The sequence below is a fragment of the Heterocephalus glaber genome, unplaced genomic scaffold (genome assembly GCF_053883595.1).
Source record: "Heterocephalus glaber isolate CG9 unplaced genomic scaffold, H.glaber_assembly_v1.0 deba00001688, whole genome shotgun sequence".
Classification (NCBI taxonomy): domain Eukaryota; kingdom Metazoa; phylum Chordata; class Mammalia; order Rodentia; family Bathyergidae; genus Heterocephalus; species Heterocephalus glaber.
In genome coordinates this window covers 621,877-640,886 of record NW_028258413.1, presented here as the reverse complement: position 1 = coordinate 640,886, position 19,010 = coordinate 621,877, and the positions used below count along the sequence as shown (strand labels likewise).

General features: G+C 48.8%; 1 protein-coding gene across 1 annotated transcript in view; it reads left to right on the top strand.

The window, feature by feature from the left end:
- The first annotated feature begins 821 nt into the window (after positions 1-821).
- Positions 822-19,010, top strand: part of Ank2 (ankyrin 2) — a 567,339-nt gene continuing 549,150 nt past the window's right edge. Inside the window, exon 1 of the mRNA XM_087198843.1 lies at positions 822-972. Within this exon, the coding sequence (XP_087054969.1) occupies positions 901-972 (72 nt within the window). The 5' untranslated portion in view covers positions 822-900. The remainder of the gene's footprint in view (positions 973-19,010) is intronic.

Genomic DNA, 19,010 nt, shown 5'->3' with positions numbered 1-19,010 from the left:
GGTCTGTGGTAGAGGAAAGGTCTTTTCTTTTTTAATATTGTTTTCAGCACTGGAGCTTGAACCCAGGGCTGTGCCCTGAGCTGCACCCCCAGCCTCTTTATTTTGAAACAGGGTTTTGCTGAATTGCCCAGGCTGGGCATGGACTTGTGACCTTCCAGCCTCGGCCTTCGGTGGGTGTCGGGGTGCGTGTCGGGATGCGCGCGTATGCCTAGGTAAACCCTTTTCTTGGCTTTCCTTCTTTTTTGAGGCGGGTCTTGCTATAGCTGACCTTAAACGCTTGTGCTCAGCAGATCTTCCTGCCTCAGCCTCCCCAGCAGCGGGGACTATAAGCCACCACGCCAGACAATGCGCGGAGGCCACAGGAGAGGGGAGCTGACGATGCCCACGCAGAGGGACAGAGGAGTCACCAAGGGTGCCCTATAACCAGTGATTCCGCCTCAGTGGGGCAGGCAGCCCACGAGGAGACCCGAACCGGTCCCGCCCAGGCGGAGGTTCCCTGTGTTCGGCCTGGGAGCCCGGGCACACACCGGGTCCTTCTCCCCGTCCCGCCTGGGGCAGGGGCCGCGGTCTCGCGCTGGGGCGACGGGAGGGCGGAGCCGGCTCCGAGGCGCGCCACGCGCGAACGCGCACACGCGTGGGCCCGGACCAAGTGCGTGCGGGAGGCCCGGGGCGAGTGTGCAAGGCCTCGCGCGCACGCGTGCAAGGCTGCATGTTCACTACCGGAGTCAGCCGTGAGTGTGCGCACCGGGAGAGCGCGGCGCGGCGCGGCGCGGGGCGGGGCGGGGCGGGGCGGTTCCCACGCTGCCCGTGGACCCGCTCGGCGCCGCCTCCCTCCCCGTGTCCCCCGCGTCCCCGCGTCCCCGCGCCCGGAGCGCACGGACCGGCGCAGGCCCGGCGAGCATGGCCTCGCCCGGGGCCCCGGCAGCGGAGGGCGGCGCCCCCACCCCTCCGAGCCAGCTTCGGATCCGCCAGGTGGGTTCGGGCGGGGACCAGGCGCGCACACTCGGCTGCTGCGGGGCCCGGCCGTCCGCAGGCGGCGTCTCCCGGGGGTGCTGCCGCCGCTCGGTCTCCAACTTCTTCAGCGAGACCGGATTTGGGGCGGTGGACGCTGCTGAGGAGCAGGGTGCGCCCGGGTGGGAAGGGTGGACACCGGGGACCCCAGCGTTTACAAAAGCGTGGCAGTAAATCTTCAGGGCCACTTAACAAGGTGTTGGCCACTTTGGGATTTTTGTATGTGTGGCAGCGTTCTGTGAGGGGACCTTTTGTTTTCGGGCATTTGTGGAAGCAGTGGCTAAAAATCCGTGTGTGCGTGTTTTAATGGCACTGTGACCCGGGAAAGTGTTAGGGGTCCAGAAGGCTGATGTTAGGACGATGCAATTTTATTGCCCTTGAAGCTATTTTGTTTCCCTGAAGAATGTGACAGCAGGTGACAGAGCTGTATTTGTGAGTTACACACCTAAGGATGAACGGGATCGCTGTTTACAGTGTAAGAGGAATCACATCCTAGGAAAAATCACTTCTGTGTCTGGCTGCGCCCGTGTGTGCGTGTGCGTGTGCGTGCGCATTTAGATACCAACATTGAGCAAGTGAAATGTTAGCTTAAACACAGTGTGCCTGTGCTCTGCACGTCTCTGAATGAGATTTCCTTCTATATTTAGAGCACCCTCACTGCCCTTAGGAACGCTAGTGAAATAGTACAAGGGCGTGTGTGAAAGGACACTGCCCTTGCTGAAGACCTGGCGGCGGGCTGTGCCCCCCGTGCTGCGCAGCCCGGCCGTGACCTTGGTGGAGCCTCCGTCCTCAGTGCTGCATTGATTTGCACGCGGGTGGAGAGGGCTGTGGGCAGCCAGCCTGGTCACCTGGTCCCCATTCGTCAAGTCGGGCAGGGCACCTGGTTGAGGGTTTTGAGGAAATCGGACACAGCCCAGTGAAGAGCAGGCCGTGCCATCCTGAGGGGGAGGCACTGCACTTCAGCGGTCTGTGGTTCCTGGGGAAATGTTTTTCATGTTCTTTCTTTCTTTTTAAATTTTATTTTATTTATTTTTTGGAGGGGGGGGTTGACTGTCTTTTTTTTTTTTGGTACCGGGGATCGAACTCAGGTCCCTGTGCTTGGGCAGCAGGCGGCGGAAACACTGAGCTAAATCCCTGTCCTTCATTTTTTGGGTTTTTGAGACAGGGTCTCGATTTATAGTTCAGGCTGGCCCTGAACTCACTATGTAGCCCAGTCTGGCCTAGAACTCTTGGGAATCCTCCTGCCTCAGCCCCCTTAGTGTTGGGATCACAGGCATGTACCACCACGCCCGGCTTCCACATTCTTTAATAAGTTTTGGGTCAGTTCTAGTTTGAACTGAAATGAATTTGAAGTCTGAATTGTTTTCCGCTCTCTGAATCATTTTGGAAGGAAAAATAGAATCGAAAAAGCACATAAGTCAAAAGAAGTCAAAGATTTTAAAGGCATGACTAGGATTTTAGTGATAAATTTGCTGGTCATAATTTCAATTTTAAATAAAAGTATCTTAGAAACGTTTTTGTTGCATACAGATCTCAGTTTGAATTTATTTGCTCCATTCAAGTTTTCTTTTAGTTATTTAATATATTACTGGAATTATTACTTCAAACTATATATTATTTTTACAAGTTGATCTCTTAGACTAAGATATTTGTAGAACTTTGGGGAAAATGCTGATTAATATGAAGTATCTAGTACCTCTGCACAGTGTAGTTAAAATCTTTAAGTTTCCAAAAAATGAGCAGGTCAAAAAGAAATACCCTTCAGCTTCATTCTGAAAAGGGGAAAGAAACATTTATCCACACACTGTCTTCTTGTGACCTAAAATGTTAGATATTTTTGCATAACCCTTTAAGGAAAGTGATATCTTTATCTTATATCCCAGATTACTAAGGTACAGAGGAGCTTCAGCTACATTTTCAAACATGAAGGTCAAATTAGTTACCAAACTAGATAGATTTTCTAGGTGTTAGCCCTTGTTTATTCATTATTCCATTTCTAATTTTGTAAAAAAAAAAAAAAAAAAAAAAAAGGATTAAGAAATGATAGTTTTGCATCTGAGTTGTTTGTTTGGTTTTTTTGTTGCCGGGGATCAAACTCAGGACCTTGCACTTGCGAGGCAGGTGGCGGAACCACTGAGCTAAATCCCTGGTCACTTATTTTATTTTTTGAGACAGAGTCTTGCTGTGTAGTTCTGGCTGGCCTTAAAGTCACTATGTAGCCCAGGCTGGCCTAGAATTTGAGGTAATCTTCCTGCCTCAGCCTCCTGAGTGCTGAATGACAGGTGTGCACGACCATGCCTGACTGACATGGTTTTCATTACTCCAGTGCATCCAATGATGATAACTTGGTTCCTCATTCCACTCCGTGTTTACTAATACGCCTTTTTGATGCCATAGGTGCTAAGAGTGGAGACCCAGGCCCTGTTCTGAGCCCTTGCTGCCCGCGAGCCACTAGGTTTCCCTGCTTTTCCCACGGGGCTCTGGAGAAGCTGACCAGAGAACGTGGGGTCATGCAGAATCTCCTTGGACAGGCCAGAAAAGTTAGGCTGCATTTTCAAGTTTTTCAGTTTCTTCTATTGTTAATTCCATTCTTTTTTATTTTCATCAGGATGTTATATTTTGACTTTTCACATTCTGCCAACCATTTTTGCTCCAAGATAGGATAATTTAGCTCAGCCAGGGAAAGGATGGGAGAGAAGCACTAAGTGGATGTCATGTTATACAGACGTTGTCCGCTTACAATTTTTACATTTTTATTTATTTATTCATCTTTTGGTACCAGGGATCAAACTCACTTGTGCAGCAGGCAGCGGAAACACTGAGCTAAATCCCCAGCCTGTGTATAGGTTTTTGGGTGAACACAAGTTTTTATTTTTCTTGGGTATACATCTAAGAATAGAATTGCTGGATAATGCACTAAGCACGTGTGTAATTTAGGAAGAAAATATCAAACTATTGTCCAAAGTAGCTGTTCATTCTCCTTTTCTTTTCTTACTATGTCTCCCAGGCTGATCTTGAGCTCAATATGGAGGCCAGGCTGGCCTAAAACTCTTAAATCAGCCTCCCTAGTGCTGGGATTACAGGTGTGTGCCACCTCACTCAGCAAGAAAACAGTCCCTAAATTAGCAATGTTTAATATTAGCAATAAGAAAAGAATAAATGGGGCCTTTAAGCTTTCTTCACTACAAGCTTTGAAGACAAGCATGTTAGGTCTTTACAAAAAGTTACAGTAGGGGCTGGGGATTTAGCTCAATGGTCTCGCCGCCTGCTGCACAAGCGCAAGGACCCAAGTTCGATCCCTGGTACCAAAAAAAAAAAGTTATAGTGCATGGGCCGGGGAGTTAGCTCAGTGGCACCACACCTGCCTTGTAAGAGCAAGGTCCTGAGTTTGAACACCCGTACCAGAAAAAAAAAGTTACAGTGCAAGTAGATCTTGGTTCATTGAGAGCTAATTATGTCTTTCTACGCCGGAGTGGCCTTGGCTTCTGTGGCCTATGACCATAGCTTCATTCCCAGGTCTGTGTATCTGTCTCGTGGCTTTGAACACCACATTTGCTCATTCCTCCCTCCGCAGCTGGTCTGGGCTCAGGGACTCCAGGAGCCCGAGTAGTGCCCGGGAGGCTGGGCTGACTTGTGGCCGGCCGGGAGCCGGTCTCTGGCTTGCTCGTGGGTGGCATGGGTTAGCAGCCGAGGTCGGTCCCTGGGGCCCATGGTGAGCAGGCCTCATCAGACTCGGGTGTGAGATTTGGCTCTGGAGGTGACCAGAATGACTGGGGAGCGTGTCGGGGCTGGAGCGTTTGCCACTCGTGGGCGAGGCCTGGGTTCCCAGCATGGCCGAAAGCAGTTACTGCACAGAAGCATATGCCGTGTGCATGGATCCCTACGCAGAGCTCCCTGGCTTCCCTCGCGTGTCTGTTAGTCCTGGCCTTGGTCAGGCACGGCTTGAGTGGGTCTGAGGTGCCTCCCCGGTCCAGGTGGGGCCCTGGGCTCCCGTGAGCCTCCTGCAGCCAAGAGAGCTGGCCTGGCTTCACCTTTTCGGACACAGGGTCTCATTGTGTAGCCCGGGCTGGCCTTGACTTGCAGTGGTCCTTCTGCCTCATGTATTCAGTGGCTTTTCACCTATGCCCTGGGCAGGCAGGACCCGGAACTCACAGCTCCCTGGGCCCGATGGCCCAGCCGGTCTGTGTCTGGATTCCTCCCGTGTGGATCGGGGATCATCGGACTGTCTGATGTGTAACATCAGCTCCATTTGCGCACGGTGCACTTCACTCACCCCTGGCATGTGCTGAACACTTGATGTCTCTGTGACCAACGCTCAACAAACCCCGCCTTTCCCTGCCTGAGGACAGCGCTGTCCTGGGAATAAGCAAGGGAAATCAGAAAGGAGGCTCGGCTCTGACAGCTCCCTCAGCTGCTTCGTGACTGAGTAGCTTATTTCCTCTTGTGGACCTTGGTTTCCTAATCTGTAAATGGGAACGATAATCACACTGTCTTGCCAGGAATGGTGCTGCATGCCTGTCTTCTCAGCACTTGGGAGGCTGGGGCAGGGAGACTGCCCACAGTTCGATGCCAACCTGAACGACGTAGACAGACCCTGTCTCAAAAAGCAAAGCAAAGCAAAACAAGACAAATGAAAGTAATGTTCTGTTGGAGGAAGTCATGTTAGGGTTAGGGAAGCAGCTGAGATTTAACTTGGGTGTGGGGGAGTAGACAAAGCTCTGACGGATAGAGGTTGCCCTGAGACGTTTCAGGTCCAGAAGGAACAGCCTGAAGGACACAGGTGGGGACCTGGGGTGGTCACGAGGTCAGCCACCGAGCCCCACCGCTGCAGGGGCGAGGCCCGGAAGGTGACGGCCTCCCCGCCCCCGCCTGCGGGAGACAGCTCCTGCTCGCCGGTCTGCTGGGCACCGGCCTGTCCCCGCCACAGCCCCTCCACCTGGGCTCCCCCTCGCGCTCCTCACCTGGTTCTGGCTGCTGTTTTCACATTCTCACCCCCTGTAAAATGCCAGAAACCAGTTCTGTGACAGCCAAGAGGCAGCGCTGGCTCTCTGCACAAGTGACTTCTGGTCCCTTTCATTGTCGGTCTCGCTCTGAGCCCGGGCTGGGCCTCCACACCCACTCCTGTCACTTTACAGGGATGAAAGTCTGGACTATTCAGGTAAATTAAGAGCTCAAGGAGAAGGAAGTGCCGCTTTAGAATATGTGTGTTATTTGCCACTGTGTCACCTTTAGGAAACAAGATGCTTGGGTGTACGGAGCTCTAGGAAATCTCTGTGGCTGAACAGAGGAGGCGTGGGGTGCTGAGTTTGGATGTGAGCCCCAGCACTTGAGTGTGTGCCAGGTATTCACCCTTACAGTGTGTACTCGTTAAGTCAGTCGATTATAGCGTTTCATGGAGATGAACATCCTCGTCGCTCCCTTGGCAGAGGAGTTGGCTGCCCGAAGCCCACGGTGCACGTGCGTGTGCTGTCCGTCTTCGTGCACACGTCTGTTGTCCCTTCATTATGCCCTCGCCCTGTGAGTCAGACAGTAGCCCCTCCACCCACCCCTGTCTTCAGTTGCACTTTGTCAGATCAGGGTTGCTGGCTGTGGCCGAGGGAGCGGTCGTGAGTCCTCCTGACTAAGCAGAACCCAGCCTGGTGGTCCTGCTCCTTGGGAACACAGGCTCAGCCTGAGGAAAACAGAGGAGGCAGGCGGGTGGTGCACACTGGGTGTCCTGCACTCGGGGGGCCGAGGCAGGAAGATCACCGTGAATTCACAGCCAGCCTGGGCTACATGGTGAAACCTTGTCTCAACAAAACAAAACAAAACAAAACAAAAAACAAAAAAAAGGGAAAGAAATGGAAATCTGGGTTATTGTTAATTTCCACATCCAGAGTTTCTTTTTCCTTTAAATGAAATGAAGCAAATATTCTTTTGTTTTACCTGAGCAGTTCTAAAACAAGTTTTTTTGTGTGTGATCCTGGAAATTGAACATTGAACCCAGGACCTTTGCATTGATCTGTATCCCAAGCCCTTTCTCATTTTCTATTTTGAGACTGCATCTGACTAGTTAGTTGCCTAGGCTAGGCTCTAGTTTGCAGTCCTCCTTCCTCAGTCTCCCAGCTAGCTTTGTTGTTTCACATGTTGTGTTGCACTAAAGTAGTAACACTCCTAGAATCTTCTACATTACCTTAGTAGAAAGTATTGATTGCAACAGCTTCCTTTATAATGGGTACTTTGTTGCCAGAAGCTTTGTATTGAAAGCTGGACTCCTGGAAAGGCAATTTTTTGAATCCATTAACCTTTATTCAACTCTTACTGTATTAAGTGTAGGAGAATCATGTCATTTTCCTGGAATGTGATCTAATGTGCATTAGGTGTGTCTGATTTTTTTCTGATTGTACTAAACAATGATACATTGATTGTTTGATTTTTTTTTTTCTTTTGGTACTGAGGATTGAGCCCAGGGCCTTCACCTTGAGTTACATCTCCATCCCTTTGTAAAAATTTTTTAGTTTTGAGACAGTCTCCCTAAGCCACTCCATTGCCTAGGCTGGGCTCAAATTAGGCAGTCCTCCTGCCTCAGCCTGCCAGAGTGCTGGGAATACAATTGGGCCCCATCAGGCCCAGCTAAGAATGGTGCATTTATAATAAAACTGAAATCTTTCCTCATGTTTTATGAGTGCTGAGTTTCCCTGCTGGTGTCTCTTTTGCTTTAATATCATAATATTGTCCACCCTGCTTCATTTTCCAAAGGAGCAGGTCCAGGCTCCTTTCCAAAGGAGCCCTTTCCGGAGCTGAGCGTTGGCTGCTTGTTTCCTCAGCTCGCTCGATGCGCGTGTGGTGCTGACAGCCAAGGACCTGAAGGCAGCTTTGGGTGCTGCTCCGTGGTGTGAGCTTGTGGGCTTCAGGGCAGCATACTGCGAGAAAGCAGAAGGGGAGAGAGGGGAGAGGGAGTGAGCGAGGATGCAGAGCTCGGGTTTGTGGGCACAGAGGGAGAACAGTGGGGAGCAGGTCACTGGGCATGGACAGGCTCAGGCCAGGGGTGCAGGCTGGAGCGGTGTGGGGGACCGGAGGCTGCCCATCAGGCTTCTGCGGACTCCAGGGACAGGTCACTGTCCCAGGCCACTTTATACGGGAAAATGTGGACTTCACTAATTTGCACTACTGTGCTAAAAAATAGCCAGCTATCTGGATGTCGACAATACCCAACTGCCGACACACTCGTTGTTATTACCCAGGCAAGAAAGTCACCACATATCACTTGGATTCGTTAGGCTGCTTATAAAATTTATTTAGATACCATGAGCATTTATTTTAAGAAAATATACATTTATAAATATGAAAGTTAAAATATGCAAGAACACAAAGGCTGAGCCCGGCAGCTCAGCAACTCGGAGATCGTGTCTCAAAATGACAAATGAAAACAGAGCCGAGGTGTGGCTCAGGCCCAGGCCTCCTGCCTTGCCCTGCTCCACACCCTCCTGCCACCCCTCCTCAGCCCGGGTGGCTCCGGGAGCCTCCTCCACTGGCCTGGGCTCCCCAGACCCCACGAGCACCAGGACACAGCTCTGGAGCCCTCTGTCCCCTGTCCGATGGCACCTTTCCTGTTCATCACCACGTCAGGAAGTGTGAACGTGTTCTGCCTCTTTTCCCTCAATCCCGTTCCTTCCTGTTCTCCAGTCTCTGTGTCACCGAGAAGGTCCAGGCCCAGATCTGTCTCATCCAAGCTGCACTGTAATAGCAGTTTCAAACCTGGTGTGGTGGCGCACGCCTGTGATTCCGGCACTTGGGAGGCTGAGGCAGAAGGATCGCTTCGGGTTGGAGGCCAGCCTGGGCTGCACAGCGAGACCCTGTCTCAAAAAACTTAAAACAGCACCACCACTGAGATTCAACCTTACCCTAGAAAGAATGGCTATCATCAAGAAATGAGATATAACAAATGTTGGTGAGGCTGTGGGGAAAAAGGAGCCCTTTTATTTATATTGTCGTAGGAGTGTAAATTTATATAGCCACTATGGAATTCTGTATGGAGACTCCTCAAAAACTAAGACTAGAAGTTCCATTTGACCCAGCTGCTCCCCTTCTAGGTATCTTCCCAAAAGAGTTAGAGACATCATATTGCAGTGACTCCTGCACACCCGTTTATAGCAGCACAATTCATAATAGCTGAGTCTTGGAAGCAGCATGTATTTCCATCAACAGATGAGTGGGTAAAGAAAATGTATTTATACATGCCATGGAGTACTACTCTGCCATAAAGAAGGATAAACTTGAGACACTTGTAGGAGAATGGATGCACCTTGAGACCATAGTGTTAACAAATAAATCAGACACAAACTTGAATATCACATGGTTTCTCTTATATGAGAAACTCAAGGTACAAATGAAGAGCAAAATAAAAGAAATGGTAGGAAGTAGGGAGATGGAGCTCTTGCAGAAGCAAAGGGGTCCGAGAGATGGAGGAGGAGCGGGGAGGGAACATAGGAAGAATGAGGGTGTTAAACACTTGAGGCCAGGTGTAAAGGCTGGGCCTCCAGCGAGGCCGTGGGACAGGGTAGTCCCTTTTCAAGGTGGGGCCTTGCCCTTGAAGGGACAGTGAGCCCCAGCCACAGGCCCAGAACTGACCAGACTGTGCTGTCCTGGACTGATCCTGAAACCCTGAGCCCCAGGAAAGCCTTGCTCTTTTAAGTTGATTTGTTTTTTAGTGGTACTGAGGATTGAACCCAGGACCTTCATGCTGAACTGCAGCCTGGCACTCTCTTTTAATTTCCCTTTTTGCTTTTTGAGACAAGGCCTCCCTATGTACCCAGGCTGGCCTCCACCTCAGCGCAGGACACAGTCAGGTGCGGGCAGAGTGATGACAGCGGGGAGCCTGCTGTCGGCCACACCCTCTCCTCCTGGCCTCTTGCTGGCTGGGCACCTTGGCATTTCTCTTCTAAGATCTCAGTTGGACCTGGTGGCGCAGGCTTTTGACCTCAGGAGGCAGGAGGGTCTCAGCACATCCACGGCCAACCTGGGCTACACAGCGAGCCCCCATCTGAAAAGACTTCCAGGAACATCCCCTCCCTCTCCAAGTTTGCTTGTGATAACAGCAGATTGTTCCATTGGCTGTTTTCCCATGATTAAAAGGTGTTCGTGTTATTTGTAAAGCAGTGATAAAAAACACAGAGAAGGAACACAAATCCTCCTGTTTCCCCATCCCCAGTAACTGTGCCCCCGGGAGCCACTTGCCCCCCTTTTTTAAAAATTTTATTTTCTTGGTACATTTTAGATACACAATACATTCACCACTGGAAATTTGCACCTTTACATAATCTCTCTTGGTTCTTACTTTCCCCTCTTCCCCTGCCCTCCCTTCAACCCCTCCACCCCTCCCTATTTTTTTTTTTTGGTACTGAGGTTCTAACTCGGGTCCTTGCGCTTGCGCAGCAGAGAGCGAAACCACTGAGCTGAATTCCTGGCCCCACCCCTCCCTATTTACAAAGACTTTGTTTCCAGTTTTCCATTTTCTCATATTGATTCCATTCCCCTCTTTCCTTTCCCCTCTCCCTCCCCCTTTCCCCTCCCCTTTGCCCCTTGTCTTCCTATTTCACATTATCTACTATACCTTTTAGTCCTTATTTACGCCTTCAGTTTCTCACACTAGAGAAGCTATTCGGTATTCACACATGTGTGTCCGCTTTTCCTCCTGTGTGTGAGTCCGAGCTTCGCCCCGGGTTCCCTGTAGTTTGCCCACAGGTGCTAGGCTGGACCGCGGCTCTTGGGAGACGGTGCTTTCGCTGGTTGTGGCAGCTCCTCCGGCTGGGGAGCAGCACCCAGGGCCCTGGGCCCGGCCCAGTGACAGCCCGGCTGCCCGGGGTGGAGCAGATCAGCTCCCTTCCCAGCCCTGGACACTCCTGTCTCCACCATCGGAATTCAAGTCCTCAGGCCGGTGTGTAGTGCATGCCTATCACCCCAGCGCTTGGGAGGCTGAGGCAGGAGGGTCACAGGGTGGTGGAGGCCAGCCTGAGCTACACAGCGAGTTGAAGGGCCACAAAGAGAGAGCCCCTGTCTCAAAAAATAAAAGGTAAAAATTCTCTCTCTGCCCACCCTCCATGTTCCCAGGTTGGGTAGGGGTGGTCTCCTCCCCCTGCCCTTCAAGGGCTAGTCCTGATAAATGGATTTTGTGCCCACAGCTGTGTTAGTGTGAGTTACTTTAAACACCTTTAAATAGTTAAATAACTTTCAGTATTTTTCAGAAGAAAATAGCAAGAGAACCAGTGATTTATTTATTTTATTATTACTGTTTTTTGGTACTGGAGATTGAGCTCAGGACCTTGTGGTTGCCAGGCAGGCACAGCGCCACTGAGCTAAATCCCCGCTTGAGAACCAGTGATTTAATTCAGTTATGCTAAGAAGGAAAATATTTCTTACACCTTGTCAGTGTTTTCTAATTTGTATTCAAAGTAGGAATTCTTATCAATTGAATGATTTGTTTTTGAGGCAGGATCTCACTGTGGGCCCCAGGGTGGCCTCAGACTTGAAGCCGCCCTCCTGCCTCAGCCTCCTGAGTGGGAACCACTCCACCCAGCTAACCCTACTCACCTCATCCCAGTGCCTTGCAGGGGCCTGGCCTGCGGTGAGGAGAGGGCAGAGTGAGTCCTCTGACTCACTGCACGAATGAGTGCTAATTTTCACCCGCGTGAGCCCTTTTCCAGCAAGCAGAGTCCTGGCTGCAGGCTGCACTGTCAGCCTGTTCCACGTCTGGGTCCTCCCTGCTGGCCCACTCCCCGCTCCGGTGGGCATCTGTTTGTAGGCAGGGATCTGCTGTGTTGGGAAGAAGGTTCAAAGAGAGGCAGATGGAGCTGAAGAGGATGTGCTGATTCTCCTGGGGTCGTCGCCGTGCCACCCAGCTCAGAGCTCAGCTCTGTGGTCTCCTGCATGAGCTCATTGCTTATGCAGGGCTTTCTCTACCCATAGGGTTTCTCTGCTTAATTTTATTTATTTATTTTTTGGGTACCGGGGATTGAACTTGGGACTTTGCACTTTCGAGGCAGGTGGTGGCACTACTGAGCTAAATCACTAGCCCTCTTTGCTTAATTTTATTTCTGCTCTTTGAGACAGAGTCTCACCGTGTCGCCCAGTCTGGCCTTGAATACACCGAGAACCTCCTGCCTCAGCCTCCCGTGTGCTGCAATTGGAGGTGTGGTGTGCACCCTGCTCCAACAGAGGCTCCACCCCCAACCCCAGCACTGCATAGCTCCAAGTGGTGGGGACAGAGCCGGGTCAGCCCTAGAGGATCCTCACGGTGGCCCAGAGAGTCCTCTGTGGGAAGCATTTATGGCCAGATTCCGTTCCACAATTTATAACTGTAACTTATCTATTCTGCTTGGATTTCATTATACATCCTTTGAAATGTCTGGTTTATAAATGTTGAAAATTGGCATTGGATTAAAAACATTTATCAAAGCATTTTCCTGACTCACTCATACAAACAGTTTTGACGTAAAAATGTTCCAGGTACAGCCCAGTGTGGTGGCACAGGCCTGTCATACCAGCACTCTGGGAGGCTGAGGCAGGAGGATCACAAATTCAGACCCAGCCTGGGCAGTTTAGCAAGGCCCTGTCTCAAAATAAAAGTAATAAATGGGCTGGGAGAGGAGCTCAGTGCGAACAGCCTGGGTTCAAATCCGAGTACCAGGGAAAATGAATGTTCCAGTCATTAGCGGTTAACAACTTGGCCACTTAAGTGGGTTGCTGTTCAGACATAGGAAAAGCACGTGGAATGGAGTAGAGCACCGCACACCAGGGAGAGGCTCCGGAGGGTGGGCGCTGTGTGGGGGCAGTACCCCTCACACTGGTCCCCGAGGCCTTGTGGGTGGGGGCGTGTAGGGGTTGCAAACCCAGATGTGGCTGGGTCTACACTCATGGGCTGGGTTGGCCTGGTCACCGAGGGCCTCGTCTGTCTTGAGGAGGAGGAGTTTGGGCAGTGACCCTGGACAGTGGTGACTGTTAGCAGGTTTATAAGTGGAGAAGCAACACAATCAGATTCCTGCTGTTTACTTTAAAGTAAGGGGACGCTAACCAGGTGTGGCTGCACATGTGCAGTCCCTGCACTCTGGGAAACTGAGGCAGGAGGCTCTCAAGTGTGAGCTCAGCCTAGGCAACTTAGGGACTTAGGAAAACCATGTCTCAAAATATAATCTACAAAAACAGGCTGTGTGAAGGTCCTGGGTTCAATCTCCAGTACTGAAAAAAAACCACAGAATAAAATTTGCAACTAAAACTAATGAAAAGTTTCCCCTCAAAGTGTCACGGGAAATAGGAAATATGAAATATTATATCTCCCAATCTGTTAAATGTATGATACACTGAGTTCTTGTTCTCTAGAAATTGAAGAATGAGTCCTAGGAATGATGGAGGTTCAGAGCAGGAAGATATTTATTGATAGGCAAGCTCCTGAGGGGAGGAGGGGTCCCGAGGAGTTTTATAGGGTGAAGCCCACGCGGGTACAATGTGGGCCATAGCCACGAACATCCAATAAGGTTACAGGTACAGTCACTGAGGTAATGGTGTCCAGTTGGAAAGCAAGTCACGTACCAAGCATGAATGAAAAAACAAGGATTCTCCCAGGGGGCGGTGGGTCCAGAGGTCTCTGGTCACCCCCAGGGTGGTAAATGCCTATCTGTACTTCGTTAGCCCAGTTTTTTGAAGAAGTATGTGGATCTGGTCATCTTGTCTCCATCTTGAGGCCTGGTTTTCAGCTGATGTGGAGCTGTGGTGTGTTTCACCTTTGTCCTGGCCCTCTTGAGGACTTAGCCCTATCTGACTACCTATAATATTTCTACCTAGCTCATCTATCTATAATTATCCCCCCTCTGAAGTAGTATCCTGAACTGCTGTGAGGGGCAAGCGGTGATGACTGCTCAAGCTACTTCAGGTTGAAGGGGGTCATAGTTGTGGTTGGCAGTCAGGGAGACCCTTCAGAAGGTCTATCTAAAGGTCCTCGATAGTCATCACGTGTTTCCATCATGGGTGCCTATAGCTTTGAGTCTGGAGGAGACAAGGCCAGAAAGACAGTTAAGCATACATGGGGCAAACAATAAGATCAACAGGAATATTATGAGTATAGCCAACAGATGTTTTCACCAGGAAGAGCTAGTAATAGCCTTCCACAGAGAGGATAAGAAGAAGTCCCAGGGAACCTCAGAATCTGACATGGCCTTAACCTGTTGTTTAATATCTTGAACAGCCATCAAGATATTAGCAGAAGTATCAGGAATGTATACACAGCATTCAGCTTTTACAATTGTATAGGTACTTCCTTGTGCTGCTGTTAAGATATCTAGTGCCATTTAATTCTCGAGGACAACTTGTCTCATTAATTTTACATCTTCATTTAAAAGAGAGACCAGTTGAAGTATCATTTAATTCCATAATTCCTAGGAATCCCCTTAGCTGTTTTAGGGTCTTAGGCAGTGGGAAGGAAAGTATTGGTTTAATTCTTTCTTCCCCTAGTCTTTGGAGTCCCTTGGATATGATAAGCCTTAAATATTTTACCTCAAGACTACAAAGTTGTGCTTTAGATCTAGAAACCTTATAACCCCTGTCTGCTAGAAAATTTAGCAGAGCACTGATACCTTGGCTAGAGAGTTCTTCTGACTGGGCACATACCAGTATCTCATCCACATATTGTAAGACTGTGACCTGGGGAAACTCAAAACATGCCAGGTCATGGGAAAGCACTTGTCCAAAAGGGTGAGGACTGTCTCTGAATCCTTGAGGAAGTACAGTCCAAGTCAATTGAGAGGCCTGATCATGAGAAATTTTCAAACGAAAAAGAAACTGAGAATCTGAATGTAAAGGAATACAAAAGAAGGCATCTTTTAGATCTAACACTGAAAGCCAACAGGCATCTTCGGGGACCTGAGAGAGGAGTGTGTATGGGTTAGGTGCACTGGGTGGATCGGCACTGCTGCCTCATTTACCAATCTAAGATCTTGTACTAACCTCCATTCTCCATTGGACTTTTGGACTCCCAAGATTGGAGTGTTGCATGGGCTATTACAGGCTTTAAGTAAACATTGTGCTCTTAGGTTGTCAATTATAGGCAGTCATCCCTTTTTTTTTTTTTTCTTGGTACCAGGGATTGAACTCCAGTCCTTGCGCTTGCGAGGCAGGTGGCCAAACCACTGAGCTAAATCCCTGGCCCTAGTAATCCCTTTTTTAACCTCAGGCCTTAGAGGATATTGCCTCTGGTGAGGAAAAATAGTGGATCTTTCAGATGAATCTGTATCAGGGCAGCATTTATTGCCCTTCCTATTTTACCTTTAGTTGCCCACACTTCAGGATTTATTTCTGTTTCTACAAGAGGGAGGCAGTGTACCTGGCCTGGGTGCATGTAGATTATGGTATTTAAACAGGATAAGATCTCTCTCCCCAGGAGGGGTACAGGACTTTCAGGCATAATTAAAAAGGAATGGGTGAAGAGAAAGCCATCCTAGTTACAACCTAAGGGTTGAGTAAAATAGTGAGTTACCTCCTCTCCAGTGACTTCTTTTACTGATGTATGACAGCTGGAAGAAAGGCCAGGGTTGAAGAGAAGAACAGAGAGAGAGGTGCCAGTGTCCACCAATAGGCTTATTTTCTTTTCCCATGATTACCCGGGGCTCCCCTGTGGAGGTGGCAGTCTGGCCAGAGGGAGAAGGCAGAGAGTGCCCCGGGGCCCTTCAGTCTTGTTGGACCAACTGGCAGGATGGGTCTGAAGTCTGAGGCCTTCACCTCAGAGGGCAGGGCAACCTCCAGTGGTCACCTTTACAGTCAGAGCATGGCCCACGGGGCCTCTTGTTGCACTGCTTCTTGAGATGGCCTGGCTTTTTGTGGTGGTGGCAGGTGGGTTCAGTCATCCAGGTCTTCTCGGGGCCCCGAGAATCAGACCTAGAGCCTATTTCTCTTAGAGCTGCTGCTAAGGCTGCTGCCTTCTCTAGGTTCCTGTTTTCTTTCCCTGGTCTCCTCCTGCTCCCGGTTGTAAATACAGAAGAAGCAAGTTCTGGTAAAGTATTAAGTGAGTTGTCTGGAGAAAAAGCCATCTTTTGTAATTTTTCTGAACATTTGGGGCTGACTATGTAATAAGCTTATCCTTAGGAATAATCTGTCCTTCTGTTGATTCAGGAGCTAAGGATGTATGTTTTATCAATGCCTCTTGTAAGCGATCTAAAAAGGCAGAGGGTTTTCTTTTTCCGCCTGTTGAATAGTTGCCAATTTAAAATAATTAAGAGGCTTAAATCTTGTCCTTCTTAGACCTTCAAGAATACAGATCCAGAAATGTCTCCTATTATAATCTTCTGTCTGGTTGGTAGGCCAGTAGGGATCCTGTGTGGGGACTGTTTGGGCTCTGGTAGGGACCAGCTGCTCCCCAAGTTGTCTGTGTTCTGGCTCCCTAAAATTAATAATATGATATTTGTCTTCATAGGCAATGGCAGCTTGTAATGCTGCTTGTTTTTCATTAGCATTCAATGTGTGATTTAAAAGTAACATTACATCTTTCCAATCTAATTCATAGCTTTGGCTAAGTCCCCTAAAGACCTCAGTGTATTTATCTGGATCATCTGAAAACTTTCCTAGGTCTTGTTTGAACTGTTTGAGGTCACTGAGGGAAAAAGGCATATGGACACGGGCTTGCCTGAATCTGTGACTTACTTCTTGTAAGGGATATTGTCCTTGAGGGGTTTGTAGAGGTTTTAATTACAGCTGGCTTGGGAATTTCACCCTTAGATTCTAAAGGATAAGGGGGAGGGATATCAAGCTCTAAAGGGAAAGTGGGAAAAACTTTAAGTTTGGCTGTAGGTGGCACTTTCATTGGGATTACCTCAGAAACTGTCCTCAGGGTCCAAAAGGTGAGGGCAGAAAACCTCAGGTTTAGTGATAAGGGCTGGAGGAGTCTGGTCTTCCTGCAGCTTATATCTACACTTTGAACACAAATCAGGATTATCTCTCTCTCTTTCTTTTTTTTTTTTTTCCGGTACTGGGGATTGAACTTGGATCCTTGTGCTGGTGCAGCAGGTGGCGAAACTACTGAGCTAAATCCCCAGCCCATAACTATCTCTTAATGTAAAAAAGATCTGGACAAAGGCAATTCTGACCATTTTCCCTCTTTTTTACAGTATAATTCTAGTTGTAAAATGTCATCATAATTAATACTTCCCTTTGCATTCCATCTTGGCTCTAGAGGATAGGTAGGCCATGCAGAAGAATATTAGGCTGCTCTTCCTCAGTGCGTGAGGATCGAACTTCTGCCGGTGTTTAAGAATATATTAAAAAAAAAAAAAAAGAATATATTCCAAAGGAGTAAGGTATTTTGACTTGGCATTCCCCATATTCTGGAAAAAACAAACAGAAATAAGGCGTCCCTTTGATTCTGATTGATTCCTTAGGCTCCTAGAGCATCCTTGAGGATCACAGCTCCATGGCAGGTGGCTGCCGTCTGGAGAGAGCCCAGAAGGTAATTGGACTGGAGTAGTCCCCTTTACCAGTGCTCGATCTTACCTTCCCCAGGGAACTTGTGTTCTTACTCCCGTATGTATTTCAAAAGCCCAAGATACAATTGATTTTACTTGTAAAATCATGTCTTTTTGAAGGAAACATTATTAGCCAAACCAATAATCAAATGTTTTCTAAATCTTTGAGAGAGATTGAAGCAGGTAGATTAAAGGGCTACGCCTTTTTCCTGCAAAAGAGATCACTTTTAGAGATGGAAGCAGACAAAAGCCTCAGGGGATCTTCGCCCTTGAAGCAACCCTCGGAGGCAGCTGTGCTATCTGGTCACCTATGTAGCTTTCTCCAGCAGCAAGGCAAAGACTACACATTGTTCAGAGTTGACAGGGCACACTCATCAGGTCTCCACGAGCACGTGCAAGGAGAGAAAAGCTGGTTGAGATCTCTTTTATTCCCAGTTAGCAAAGCACAAATGCAAACTATTTCTCTGTTAGCTGTTCTAAGTGGTCTAGTAGTAAAGCAGCCAAAGTGTTCTAAAGTTAATTCCCAAAAGCTTCAGAGTTTTTAGCCTATTAAAGATTTGTCAAACAACCTCTACCGAGTTACAGTTTTCTATTTGCGTCTATCTTACTAGCAGAGAGAGAACAGTCTCATCCCATAGCTCAACTCTTAATGGAGGCTTGAGAAAGGGCCCTACCAGCATTGCTTCAGGTCACTCTGAGACAGAGGATATCTGATGATCACTGGAAGGTTACCCTTCACCTCCCTGAGGAGTCCAGCTAGGGGACAACAGTTATGTGGAGATTTTCCTACTGATTACCCATGTGGGCTATTGGGAGCCAGTTTCCACTGGGGGACCTTCAAGCACCTGCCAGAGAGTAGCCCTGGCCACGACCTCTCAGTTGTAGTCCAGTTTTCACTAGTTCCACACAATCAGAGAGCTGTCTCCGGAAAGGAAAATAGCTGCCTATCTTGTCAGCATTTAGTCTACAATTATTAGCCAAAGTATTTTTCTCATACATAAATGGTAAGAGCCAGACCTTGAAGAGAGAGAGAAGATCCTCCCTTAATCTAAATGTGTTTTGGTCCCTTAAGTGTTGTGCTTATGGAGATAGCTCCTGGTTTCACCCGAAGTCAGCTCTTTCCACGGGGTCTCAGGTGCAGTCTCCCGAGGAAGACTGTTGCCCAGAGCACTAAGCGGGGACATCGCTTTCATGTGCTCTCCTGGACGGACAAAACCTCGGTGTCTCAGGGCCCGGGATTTAGCTCAGTGGTTCCGCTACCTGTCTCGACAGCACAAGGTCCTGAGTTTCATCCCCGGTACCCCAAAAAACCAAAACAAAAACCCTCGATGTCTCATCTAACCCAGAGATGGAGTATATCTCCTGATCTAAAATGACTTCCCTGTCCCCACGGGGCCTTAGCCCGTCACAACTTCCTGTTCAAGCTTATTAACTTTTTGTTTTACTGACCGTAGAAATCAGAAATAAAAGTGGACAGTATAGGATTCCGTGTTTATGTAAATGTTACCCCAGAAGTTT